A 12,581-nucleotide genomic window follows, 5' to 3' on the forward strand; every position below is an offset into this window, starting at 1 on the left:
AATTGAGTCCTTCGTTAACTTGTAGTGTTATTGAAGTCATATAAACACAAAATTAGACATATTACACAACGTGTGTTAGTTGATATATATACTTAAGTACACCATATATAGAGAGAATAAGGCAAGTGTGGAATGTTGATAGTACTACACAAATATATAGAGATAAAGGCAAGTGTGGAATGTGGATAGTACTACTACAAAATATTTATTAGTGTCGGATAATAAAAGGCATGTGTAGACAAACACACAAATTGTGTTGTACGTTATAAGAAACTTGGAATCAAAGATGTGTTCTATTTAGCAGTGGTACGAATATTTTTATTGGTTGGGTAACAGATGGTATAAATGTCAAAGAATAGCATACTTATTCTAATTGTTGTCACACACACAAAAAAAGCATACTTATTCTAATTACTATACTTAGGCCATCTCCAACGTAACGGTAAAACTGTATTTTGATGTGATGCAATATACTTTTTCACTCCAACCCAACTGTAAATATTACACTATAATAGTGTGATTCCTTTATTTTGTACAGTACTCCACTATATTTGGCGTGCTACTGTAGCAACGGTAAAATTAAATATATATTTTTTTTTACTTTAAAATTATTACATATGAATATAGCTTATTTAGGTATAGCATATTAAATATGATTTGTATTGTCATCTAATAATTTAATTGAATTTTGTAAGTAAAAAAAAAAAATATCAAAACTATTTATGTATTTTTAATTTTGATAATATGATTATGAAATATTAATCAGTAGAAGATATAAAAATTATAACAAAAGATTTATTGAAATTACATAATAAAATTCAATTAACCATTGAAAATATAAACTTACAAAATTTAAAGCTATTTTGATATATAGATTGTAATTTGTATTAATCAATAAATTAAAAATATTAAATATTAAAAATAATATTTGGTTTAATAATATAATAATAGAAAATATTATTTTTAGTGTGATATATAGTGTTGTGGTTGGAGATTGAAAATATTTTAGTGTTGAATCTACACCAAATATAGTGTTATTTCAGCACCAAAATAGTGTTATGGTTGGAGATGCCTTTAAGACTAAAAAGTAATTAATGAAAAAGAGCAAAGGAGTCACGAGCAATGACAAGTTGATGGCAAGCAGATCGAGAGCATCACGTGACCCACCCGATTTAACGGTCATGATTGGATTTTTTGTGATCCCACGAAAGGTGACCTGTCACATTTTGTAGATGCCGCAATCTCTGCCACGTATTTTGGACTCGCAGTTATTTTAGTTAACTACGTAATTAGTTTAGCTAAATTTATATATTAAGTGTAGCATGATTTTATTCATAGTCTCTATTGGATGTGGATAGTCCGTAGTTGGAAAATGCTGTCATTGAATAAGCATAAAGTTGTAAAATGATAAAATTAGTTATTGTAGAAGCTAGATTTTATTATACACAAAAATAGTGTTTGACACAAAAGAAAAGTTATTATAAAAGCAGCTTGATAGTCTTGACCTTTGAATTCTCAAAATGTAAACACAAACTGTGTCGCATTTCGATTTTCCTGCTTTATTAAAAAAGCCTGAGCACGTGTTAACACATATGGGACATCCTTGTAAATTACAACATACTTTAAGGGTAATTTCGTCTTTTCACAATCAGACTTCTTTTTTCTTCACCCTGTTAAGTGCTTCTTCATTTATTACTCCACCAGAAAAAACTCAGAACCAGAAAAAGGAACAAAACAAAAATAAAGCGCGAAATTAGTTTTCACCGGCGAGATTTTTTATCCTCTCTACGAGATAACACTTAGAAGAAGAGGCAGTTAAAACAGAGAGACGACGTCGTGTTATTTTTCCAAATTCCGGTGATCTGAGAATGACGTCGGGGACTAGAACGCCGACTTGGAAAGAGAGAGAGAACAACAAACGGCGAGAGCGGCGAAGACGAGCGATTGCGGCTAAGATCTTCGCAGGACTAAGGATTCATGGAAACTTCAAGCTCCCTAAACACTGCGACAACAATGAAGTCCTCAAAGCTTTATGCAATGAAGCTGGTTGGACTGTAGAAGACGACGGAACTACTTACCGCAAGGTAAACCAAAAAAAAAATCTCGATCCTAAATTTCTTGAAAAATATTATCGATTTTGTAGATTTTTTTAAGGATTATTAAAACTGTGAATAGATCTAACCGTTCGATTTTGCTGAGAGAAAAAAAATCGACGGTTGGGATTTAGTTTGACTGGTTTAGTTAGTCATAGCAAACGTCAGATCGAAACCGTTCCGGTGAACTGAAACAAAAGCATGAATGTCTTAAGATTCGCTGATGCTTTCACACAAACTCTCTGTTCACTTTCAGATGAGAATTATACGTAGTGACCACATTACCCTTACTAATCACATGGTCTTACAATAATATTTAGGGTAATATCGTCATTTAGTGAGGTATTATAGAAAATGTGTAAGCTTTGAGAATTTTTCTTTTTGTGTTTTTCTTTGGTCACACAACCTTTTGCTTTATAATTGAAACTTTAGGACACGTCTGTTTCACGAAAACTGCCATTGGTAATGGGTTTAGATTCCTTTGTACAACGATCGAGGTAAACCTTTTTTTTTTCTTGCTCACATGTTTTTTTTCTTTACTTTTCAGACTGACACTTTCTCTGAAATTCGAATTTTGCTTTTTGTTGAATCATAACTTTTCTTCATTTGCTTACGTTCACACTTACATTAACATAAGATAACTAACCTGTCAAAAAGACTCAAATTTTAGCTTATGTTGCTGTGGATTTAGTATTTACCAGAAAAAGCTATATTGTGTCAAGAAAATAAAAAAGGGACTTGGGATTCTTGGCTCGTGTGATTCAGTAGTTTCCATGAGTGTTTATTTTTGTTTTGTTATATACTTAAATTAGTACTATGTTAACTGTCTTAATTCTTGTTTAGCTGGTCAATGGTGAGACTGAAGAAATGATTTCCCCTTTTGCCAACATCTAATGATGATGTTTGGATTTTGCTTGTGTGGGGATAAATAAAATGGAATTATTCATTGTTTGACCATTAGATGCCAAAGAAAATCATTGTTCTTTTACTTTTTTCTTTCCTTAGTTGCATCTGGATTTTCAATTTTTCAATCATTGTGTCATCTTGTTCGTTGCTCACCAGCTTTTGCATTTCGTAAAATGGAAAAAGAAAAAAAAAACACATTTTTATGTAAATAATCTATGAGGTATTCTCGATCCATTTAGCAAAGATTAGTTCTTTGAGCACTATATACCAAATAAAATCATTGTTTTTTCTCACTTTTTTGCTTAGGTGCATTTTGGTTTTCAACTATCAATCATAGTGCTATCTTGTTCATGCTCTACAGCTCTTACATTTCGTTAAAAAGAAAGAAAAAAAAACATTTTATGCTCTTTTTGTTGTTGTTGATAATCTATTAGAAAAGATTGTTCTTTTGAGATCTTCTGATCCATCCATTAGCAAATGTTGTTCTTTGACCATTATAAAACGAAACAGAATCATTGTTCTTTACTTTTTTTTTTCCTTTGTGCATTTGGATTTTCTATTATCAATCATAATGTCTTTTTGTTTGTTGCTCACCAGCTTTTGCATTATGTAATTAATCCACTAGCAAAAGATTGAGAGAGTCTCAGCTCCAAATGGATTGTGTTGGTTACATTTTGTGATATTTCTTACACAATTTGCAATAAACTATTGTGTAGGGATGCAAACCAATGGATCGAATGGACCTCATGAATGGTTCTACTTCAGCTAGTCCATGCTCATCGTATCAACATAGCCCTCGTGCTTCCTACAATCCAAGCCCTTCGTCTTCATCATTCCCGAGTCCTACAAACCCATTTGGTGATGCTAACTCACTAATCCCATGGCTCAAGAACCTCTCTTCAAACTCACCTTCCAAGCTTCCCTTCTTCCATGGAAATTCAATAAGCGCTCCCGTGACTCCGCCATTGGCTCGAAGCCCTACTCGTGATCAAGTAACCATCCCTGACTCTGGATGGCTCTCAGGAATGCAAACTCCGCAGAGCGGACCGTCTTCTCCTACTTTCAGTTTAGTTTCAAGAAACCCGTTTTTCGACAAAGAGGCTTTTAAAATGGGAGATTGTAATTCACCAATGTGGACTCCTGGACAAAGTGGAAACTGCTCTCCAGCTATTCCTGCTGGTGTTGATCAGAACTCTGATGTGCCAATGGCTGATGGAATGACGGCTGAGTTTGCGTTTGGTTGTAACGCAATGGCTGCGAATGGAATGGTGAAGCCTTGGGAAGGAGAAAGGATACATGGAGAATGTGTTTCAGATGATTTAGAACTTACACTTGGAAACTCAAGAACCAGATGATCATTTCAGAGAAGAATCAAAGTCGTTTGCTATCATTAAGTCTTCTTTTTTGTCTGTCTTTTTTTTCCAGTGTGATGTTTAAAGGTGACTCAGAGGAAAAAAAGGAGAATAGAAAGAGAAACAAAAAAAGAACATTTTGAGCTCTGTTTTCTTTTTTTTTTTTCTTTTTTTTTTTGTTGGCTTTTGACTAAAGTTGTAGTTAGAATCTATTTTATATCTTGAAGCTTCTTTAAAAAAAAAGTTATTTGTGGAAATTCGATTTGAGATTAGTGATGTTAGTATAATGAATTTTATATAAAATATTGAAGCCAGATTGGACTTTAGTAACCATTGTGAACGTGAGAAAATATCAGTATCTATCGCTGAAAATTTTATATTTTTCTATACATTTAAAAGATAACAGAAAAGTGGATTACGTTGAAAGACCAAAGATATGTCCAAGAAGTCATGCGTAACCCAATAGAAAGTCAACTAACAATGAGGACCACATGTGATTGGTCTTGTTAATTAGCGTACGTAAAACGCGACACTATGACAACTCGTACGTAATTTCGCGAATAATATGAATAGTAACTTCAACTGGACTATTTTACAAGTCAACAAATTACTTAGTGGATCCAATTTAAATGTCCAATTGTTCTTATTTGGCTAAAAATGAGGCCCATATATACATAATTTTTTTATATGATTTATTTTTTAATGAATTTATTTAAGAGTATGTAAACAGAACCCTCGCTCTCTCTCGCTAATTTGGATAGATACCTCCGAGCAAGGGTTAAGTGTAAGCCTCGTTTGTATTTGTAACGTAAGTTGTCATCATCGTAAAGAGTTAATCAGGTTAATTATTTTCTTTAGTAAGGAATGTGTTTTACCCGATTCTTCTATCATTATGTTATCTTTGTTGTTGAACCTCTCGATTCTCGACCTTGGATTTTGAAAATTGGTATAATTATTATTTGACCCTTTTTGTTTGTTATGCTTTTCTTTGTGTGTGTGTGTGTGTGTTTATTTGGTTATTGTAATCTTTGGGAATTCTTGTTTTGAGTGGTTTTGGAAGATGTGTCGTGTTAGATGGGGATTTCGTTAGGGTTTCTGTGAGCTAAAAAAGGGTGTATGTTTCTTTCCCTAATTGATTTTCGTTTGTAAATTTATTTTGCAGAATGATAACTACATTTTCATGGATACCAAAAGGGGTTGCAAAGGCCATGCGTGCTGATGAACTTCCTTCTAAGGAGGAAATCGAAATGCACAAAGACAGTTGTAAATATTTCAGTAATGATACAGAAGAAGAAGAGACCGAGGATGAAGAAGAGAATGGTGAAGTTGCTCATGCGAAAGCCGTAGCAGAAGAGTTTGGAAAATCATCCAAAAGCAAGAATGTTTCTTCTTCAATGGAGCTTGATGATGAGGTAGCTGAGGGTTTGAAAGAACTCGACATGGATAATTACGATGAAGAGGATGATGGTAAGTTAGGTTTTAATTCTTTGTTCTCCTATAGATGTGTAGAGAATCTCAAAACTCAATTTATGCTTTCATTGTGTACAACTAAATTAGACTTTCCATTGTTGTGTTTGGATTCAGGAATTGAAATTTTTAGCTCCGGGCGTGGGGATCTTTACTATAAGAGTAACGAGATGGATCCATATCTCAAGAGAAATGATGTAAGTCCTTATCACTAAACTTTTTTTTTATATACAGAGTTACCGGATTTTCTATATAGACACAATAACATCTATGTTTTTCTAGGATCATGATGATGACTCGGATGATGATCCACCAATCTTACCAACCGATTTAGTGATTGTCTGCGCTATGACTGACGACAAAGAAGCTAACCGTCTTGACGTTTGTCAATTATTTCAACATTTTATTTATTTATTTTACTGCACATATATAGATCCGACATTGAAACTTATATGAATGCATGATTAGGTTTATGTATCCGAGGACACATCCCATGGTTCTCCAAATATGTATAATCATCATTACAGAATTATACCAGCAATTCCATTGTGTACTGCTTGGCTTGATTGTCCACTTAAAGGAGGAGAAAGAGGTTAGTGAAAATGTGTCACTAAAAGTCTTATGAATTAAACCAACTAGGCTCTTTCATTCTTGCTATAAAAATGTTACTGAATATCTTTGAGTTTCTTATTGGTAGGGAATTTCCTAGCTGTTGGTTCGGATGGGACGCCAACAATAGAGATATGGGATCTTGATGCTGTATGTAAAACTAAACTGTCTTTTTGCATTTTGTTTCTTTCATAATCATGAAATACTATATTTTAATTTAAAATTGATGATATAATGCTTCAGTGGTTCGACATGCTACCTTGTGTACAACTAGGAGGACAAAACAAGGAAGGGGTGAGTATTTCATTTGGTTTAACTGCAACAGAAAAATGTACTAAATGTAATCATTCTTTTGATTTCTCGTCTTGTCTTAGAACTATAAACAAGGTAGCCACACTAGATCAGTTCTTGGTCTTGCTTGGAATAAGGAGTTTCGGTATGTCCATGACTGAATCTATTTCTTCCGCGACTTGCTCTTCTCTATAGACGTACGTGTCTGAGTTTATGTTTCTTTTTTTTCCGGACAAAAAAGGAATATACTTGCTAGTGCTAGTGCCGACAAAAAAGTTAAGGTATGGGATGTGGCTACTGGAACGTGTAAGATTACTATGGAGCATCACACAAAGGAGGTAAGAACAAGATTCGTAGAACTAGAAATTTCTTAGATTATAGGATTCTCATGGATTTTTGTTTGTATGATCCACAGGTTCAAGCGGTTGCTTGGAACCATTATGCTCCAGAAGTGCTTCTCAGTGGGTCCTTTGATCAAACTGTTGTATTGGTAAATGTTTTGTTCCATGGTTTATTTCATGTATTCCAGTCTTTTGTTTTACACAAGGATCATTAATATAGGTTTGTATATTGTTGTAGAAAGACGGAAGACAACCTTCACACTCGGGTTTCAAATGGTCTGTCATGTCCGATGTTGAAAGCTTAGCCTGGGATCCTCATAGTGAACACTCCTTTGTGGTACGTTACACTTTAAGTCTTTAATTAATATATACAATGTGTTTTTTTTGGCGGTTTAAAGAATTTTTTTTCTTCGGTTTCTTATCCCTTGTGGCCTTGCTTATATATAGGTAAGTCTCGAAGATGGAACTGTCAAGGGCTTTGATGTACGTCAAGCCTCCATTTCAGCCTCTGAATCAAATCCAAGCTTCACTATTAATGGACATGACGAAGCAGCTACTTCCGTCTCATACAACATTTCGGCACCTAATGTAAGCGTCTCTTTCTCATTATTTGTTTCGTTTCGATTCAAAAATATGAATAATTAACTCATAAATTCTAAACTTTGAAAACATATTTCTTATTCCCCTTTGTCTACTCTCTCTTGTGTCATTGTTCTTTGTTATGTATGTTTTACTAGTTCTCACCATTTTGGAGCTGTAATTGAACAGCTTTTGGCAACGGGATCTAAGGATAGAACGGTAAAGCTTTGGGATCTTTCAAACAATGAGCCTTCATGCATTGCTACACACAATCCAAATGCTGTAAGAACCAATAATCGACCATTTAAAAAAAATAAAATTGGTTTCGTTATCTTAACTTGATTATTAATTTGTTCATATATATGATTCCAACACTTTTGATATCACACAGGGAGGCTTATTCTTCATTGCTTTCTCTCCGGACAATCCTTTCTTACTCGCTATGGGTGGCGTAATGGGGGAGTTAAAACTTTGGGATACACTTTCGGACACTAATGTCTCCAGCAGATACGGAAGCAGAGAAGTCCGACCGTGAAAAGTCCAAGCTAAACTTTGATTGGTCGTCACATTCGAACACAACTTAACCACAATTTTGTTTAGTTTCTTTCTTTCATTAATGTTCGTTTTATTTCTTGTGTAATGGCTATAATTATTATTTCTGGCTCAATGTTTAATCAGACCCATACGAAATAGCCCATTAGTTTATCAGAAGTAGCTCAGAATATTTTAGTTAATTAATGGTTATTTTACAAACATATGTGGTTAGGATAGACCAAATTAGTCATGGCTTATTGGTAAACCATAAGGGTTTAAGATATGTAAATGGTCACTAAAATTTAGTTTTAAAGTAAGGTATCACTTCTGCAATTTATTAAGAATTTTATCTTTAATTAATATTTTTAGTGAAATTTTTAGTGGAATTGCCTTTGTTCGAGTGATTGACCAAATGTTTATTAATACTTCTACATCTAAGTCTACGATTCGAGTTCCAAAAAAAACGCAGTCTCTTGCAGATGAATGATGCAAATCTTATTGGAGATCCATAGTGCAGTATGCATAGTCGTTCGTAGTGGTCTGAATGTTGTAGGGAGAGCTTATCCATCGTAAAAATATCGTATATGCAGAATCGTCCGCTGAAGATCAGAATGTTGTGAGGAGAGAGCTGCATCTTGGAATCGTTGTTCGTGGAAACTGTTCATCATAAATAAAATATAAAATTAACAGTTTCAACTTTCAAAAGGTTTTCTATGTACATTTTTGAAGTTAAAGGTCTTTAATTCAATAACTAAATAGTTTTGGGCTTTTAAGAAATTTTCCCTTAAGTTGTTTCTTCCTCTTCTTCGCTCAGCGCCGCTATACTCACTCTCGGCAAAAAAAAAGTTCCTCAGAAGCAAACAAATCTTCAATTGTTAAACCCTAAACCTACAAAAGTCTTGACTTTGTTTGTTGCTCATCTTCGTTCTTCTCTCTCGATTAAATTCGTTCCGAGAAAGTTAGGTCCCGTTTCTAAACGTAAGTTCTCTTTTATTACTTTTCAATGATCATAGCTTTAACCCAGCTTTGAAATTCTTGTATGTGGTTTATCAAATGACGCAAAAACCCTAATTTCGAGCTGCCCTCTACCCAAGAACCAGCCTTTGAGATTTTTTACCGATTTGATGATTCTCTCTCTGTTTTGAATATTTGCAGAATGATAACTGCAGTGTCATGGATACCAAAAGGGAATCTAAAAGCTGTTCCTGATGTTGCTGAGCCTCCGTCAAAGGAAGAACTTAAAGAGCTCATTGAGAGTGGTGCTTTTGCAAGAAAGTGAGATTTTTAACTTAGTATTGTTCCTGTTTCTCTAAATTTAGGACTTGTGGAGATTGTGATTGATATTGGTTATAATATATAGCGTGGAAGGTAGTAACGAGGATGAAGAAGAAGAGATTGAAGAAGATGGAGAAGAGATAAGTGAAGTTGATCATGCCAAGGCTGTAGCTGAAGCTTTGGGTAAATCTTCTAAAAGCAAGGCTGTTTCTTCTTCAATGGAGGTTGATGAGGTTTCTCAAGGATTGAAAGAACTTGACATGGATAATTATGATGAAGAGGATGATGGTACGTTTAGTTGGCCTTTTGGTGTTTGTTCTGCAATTCTACAAGTGATCATTTTGATTAGCAGAGATAGTTTGGTGTGTTCCTTATGTAAACGTTACCTTTTTTTTTGGTTGTGTTTGGATTCAGAAATTGAACTTTTCAGTTCTGGAATGGGGGATCTTTATTATCCAAGTAATGAGATGGATCCATATCTGAAAGATGTTGATGTAAGCCATTTCACTGTTTCTATTTCACAATGAAACATATCGTGTTTAAATTGTTTTGTATGAAGATGATGTTTGGTCTTTTTAGGATGAAGATGATGAAGAGGATATTGATGACACGACAGTCAAGCCGACCGATTCGGTGATTATTTGTGCTAGGAATGAAGATGATGTTAGCCATCTAGAGGTATGGTCAGTCCTTCTCGCTGTGTAGGTTACATGTTAAACATTAGGGCTCATATGAAAGCTATATATATATGAACAGGTTTATTTATACGAGGAATCGTCTGGCTCTCCAAACATGTATGTTCATCATCACATAATTATACCAGAATTCCCATTGTGTACTGCATGGCTTGATTGTCCTCTTAAAGGAGGGGAAAAAGGTTAGTGTACGCTTTTATTGTTCATATGAGGCAGGTTTTTTCCTTCTTGCTATGGATGAAATCTTATTCTTACTCTGTGGTTTGCCTTGGTACTGTCAGGGAATTTTGTAGCTATTGGTTCAAAGGATACACCGACAATCGAGATATGGGATCTTGACGTTGTATGTAATTATAACAGACTATGTATTTATCTTTGCCTTTATCGATTATGAGTCTATTGATAAGGTTATTATAATGCTTCAGAGGGACGAGGTGCTACCTTGTATACAACTAGGAGGAATAGAGGAGATGATAGTGAGTAAGAAAAAGAAGAGCAAGAAACAGAAACCGGTGTGTGCATCAAACTCGTCTATCTCTAGTTCGTCTATGGCAAGTTCGTATGTATTTATTTATTTAATTTTGAGGTCTGTCTTTTACTTTACAGAAATTCAAAGAAGGTAGCCATACTGAGTCAGTACTTGGTCTTGCTTGGAACAAGGAGTTTCGGTATGTCTAAGCTTACTAGTGCTCATTAATTTTAAGTTTTTTTTTTCTGGTTTGCTCTTTAGGCGTGTCTGATTTTCTTTTGATTTGTTTGGATAAAAGGAACATACTTGCTAGTGCTAGTGCCGACAAAAAAGTTAAGGTCTGGGATGTGGCTACTGGGACGTGTAAGATTACTATGGAGCATCACACAAAGGAGGTAAAAACGAGAGTCGTAGAAGGAGAAAATTCTTTATTATATGGCATTCTCATTGTTTATTGTTTGTATGATCACAGGTTCAAGCGGTTGCTTGGAACCATTATGCTCCAGAAGTGCTTCTCAGTGGGTCGTTTGATCAAACTGTTGTCATGGTAACTGTTTTGTTCCATGGTTTTACTTTCGTGTGTTCTGGTCTTTTCCCTTTACAATGATTATTAATAGCTGTATGTATATTATGTTGCAGAAAGACGGAAGACAACCTTCACACTCGGGTTTCAAATGGTCTGTCATGTCTGATGTCGAAAGCTTAGCCTGGGATCCTCATTGCGAACACTCCTTTGTGGTACATGACACTTATCTTTTTCTTCAGATAGACAAATCAGTGGTTTCAAGACATTTTTCAATAAATAGTTTGTTGTTTATTTTCCCTCTTAAGGTAAGTCTTGAAGATGGAACCGTGAAGGGTTTTGATATACGTGCTGCACAGTCAGGTTCAGATTCTGATTTAAACCCAACTTACACTATCCAAGCACATGCCCAAGACAGAGGAGTCTCCTCCATCTCATACAACATTTCTACACCCAATGTATATATATCTCTCTTCCTTCTACGTCCTTATGGCATTTCATGGTTTTATTTTTTGTAATCAGTTCTCACCATTTATGAGCTGTAATTAACAGCTTTTGGCTACGGGGTCTATGGATAAATCGGTAAAGCTTTGGGATCTTTCAAACAATGAACCTTCATGCATTGCTACACACCAACCAAATGCTGTAAGAACCAATCAACATAAATCTATTTTGTTCCCCATTAGTATCTACTTCTTTGTCCCTAACCATTCTGATTTTGTCATCAGGGAGCTGTGTTTTCCATTTCCTTTGCGGTGGACAACCCTTTCTTGCTTGCTATTGGTGGCTCAAAGGGAGAGCTACATGTGAGTGGAAATTAGATAATAATCATGTAGTTAAAACATATCATTTTATTAGGTACTTTAAATCAATCTTGTGTTTATGCTTGCAGGTTTGGGATACACTGTTGGATGCTAATGTCGCTCGCAAATATGGGAGCAATAGATCTTGAAAAGACCCGCAAGGATAACTTGTCTCTTTGAAGCTGTGATGGTTGTTAGATTCGATCACACTCATGCCAAATTTTGCGCTTTCTTTTCTTCTTTTTCTTTAGGCTTGTTTTATCTCTCATATGATTATGGTTATATCGTGTAAGGGTGTGTGAGCTTATATGTTGAAATCCTAAAACTACTGGGAGAGCCTTTTTCAACTTATCATGAATCTATAGCTGTTGTGCTTTAAATAAACATTTATCAAATTGTATTCATCTTTTAACTCCGCAAAGTGATATAAAATTCTTCTTACGAAATTTCTTTAAATATCTATGAATTACATTTCGTAGGAAAATAATTTGAATTTGTCTTATAAATTTACGTTTCTTAGAAAATGGTAAGAAACTTTCTACAAAATTTCTAATGGTTATTTTTTCTTAATGAATATCTTCTATTTTTCTACCAATTTTCCTACAAACATATATGTTGCAGGATATCTGCAGTGCTTGAAAAGA

At 34.6% G+C, this 12,581-nt stretch overlaps 3 protein-coding genes and 1 long non-coding RNA gene across 6 annotated transcripts; all 4 read left to right on the plus strand.

The window, feature by feature from the left end:
• The first annotated feature begins 1,480 nt into the window (after window positions 1–1,480).
• Window positions 1,481–4,650, plus strand: BEH3 (BES1/BZR1 homolog 3). 2 transcript variants are annotated; one of them, NM_001341306.1, is made up of 2 exons: window positions 1,481–2,590; window positions 3,716–4,650. In NM_001341306.1, the coding sequence occupies exon 2, from the start codon at window positions 3,728–3,730 to the stop codon at window positions 4,352–4,354; it is 627 nt and encodes a 208-aa protein (NP_001328106.1). In that variant the 5' UTR covers window positions 1,481–2,590; window positions 3,716–3,727; the 3' UTR covers window positions 4,355–4,650. The 2 variants fall into 2 exon arrangements, with proteins under 2 accessions (NP_001328106.1, NP_193624.1); NM_118005.3 differs by having other exon boundaries at window positions 1,481–2,084.
• Window positions 4,651–5,088: 438 nt separating this feature from the next.
• On the plus strand, window positions 5,089–5,428 carry AT4G06855. The gene has a single exon (NR_142046.1). It is a non-coding gene; the product is annotated as an other RNA (long non-coding RNA).
• Window positions 5,429–5,559: 131 nt separating this feature from the next.
• AT4G18900 (Transducin/WD40 repeat-like superfamily protein) lies at window positions 5,560–8,264 on the plus strand (the record flags this gene model as incomplete). The annotated part of the gene is made up of 13 exons (NM_118006.2): window positions 5,560–5,818; window positions 5,936–6,015; window positions 6,101–6,199; window positions 6,287–6,410; window positions 6,516–6,577; window positions 6,671–6,721; window positions 6,802–6,863; window positions 6,960–7,056; window positions 7,134–7,208; window positions 7,298–7,396; window positions 7,507–7,647; window positions 7,828–7,920; window positions 8,030–8,264. 13 exons carry the CDS (start codon window positions 5,560–5,562, stop codon window positions 8,171–8,173), a joined length of 1,386 nt encoding a protein of 461 aa, NP_567565.1. The 3' UTR covers window positions 8,174–8,264.
• Window positions 8,265–8,971: 707 nt separating this feature from the next.
• Window positions 8,972–12,395, plus strand: AT4G18905 (Transducin/WD40 repeat-like superfamily protein). Of its 2 annotated transcripts, none has more exons than NM_118007.5 (16): window positions 8,972–9,150; window positions 9,328–9,447; window positions 9,533–9,735; window positions 9,862–9,941; window positions 10,027–10,125; window positions 10,204–10,324; window positions 10,424–10,485; window positions 10,568–10,654; window positions 10,749–10,810; window positions 10,910–11,006; window positions 11,084–11,158; window positions 11,251–11,349; window positions 11,443–11,592; window positions 11,687–11,779; window positions 11,863–11,940; window positions 12,027–12,395. In NM_118007.5, the coding sequence occupies exons 2-16, from the start codon at window positions 9,329–9,331 to the stop codon at window positions 12,084–12,086; spliced, it is 1,485 nt and encodes a 494-aa protein (NP_567566.1). In that variant the 5' UTR covers window positions 8,972–9,150; window position 9,328; the 3' UTR covers window positions 12,087–12,395. The 2 variants fall into 2 exon arrangements, with proteins under 2 accessions (NP_567566.1, NP_001190765.1); NM_001203836.1 differs by having other exon boundaries at window positions 8,991–9,150; window positions 10,568–10,701; window positions 10,766–10,810; window positions 12,027–12,335.
• The last annotated feature ends 186 nt before the right edge of the window (window positions 12,396–12,581 follow it).

Source organism: Arabidopsis thaliana, chromosome 4 (genome assembly GCF_000001735.4).
Source record: "Arabidopsis thaliana chromosome 4, partial sequence".
NCBI lineage: Eukaryota > Viridiplantae > Streptophyta > Magnoliopsida > Brassicales > Brassicaceae > Arabidopsis > Arabidopsis thaliana.

Bases quoted from the DNA above. Each gene is read 5' to 3' on its own strand.
- BEH3 (NM_118005.3), top strand. From the start codon at position 1,869: ATGACGTCGGGGACTAGAACGCCGACTTGGAAAGAGAGAGAGAACAAC. The intron at 2,085-3,715 runs GTAAACCAAAAA...ACTATTGTGTAG, and splicing joins ACGGAACTACTTACCGCAAG to GGATGCAAACCAATGGATCG.
- AT4G18905 (NM_001203836.1), top strand. From the start codon at position 9,329: ATGATAACTGCAGTGTCATGGATACCAAAAGGGAATCTAAAAGCTGTT. The intron at 11,159-11,250 runs GTAACTGTTTTG...ATTATGTTGCAG, and splicing joins TTGATCAAACTGTTGTCATG to AAAGACGGAAGACAACCTTC. The intron at 11,593-11,686 runs GTATATATATCT...TGTAATTAACAG, and splicing joins ACAACATTTCTACACCCAAT to CTTTTGGCTACGGGGTCTAT.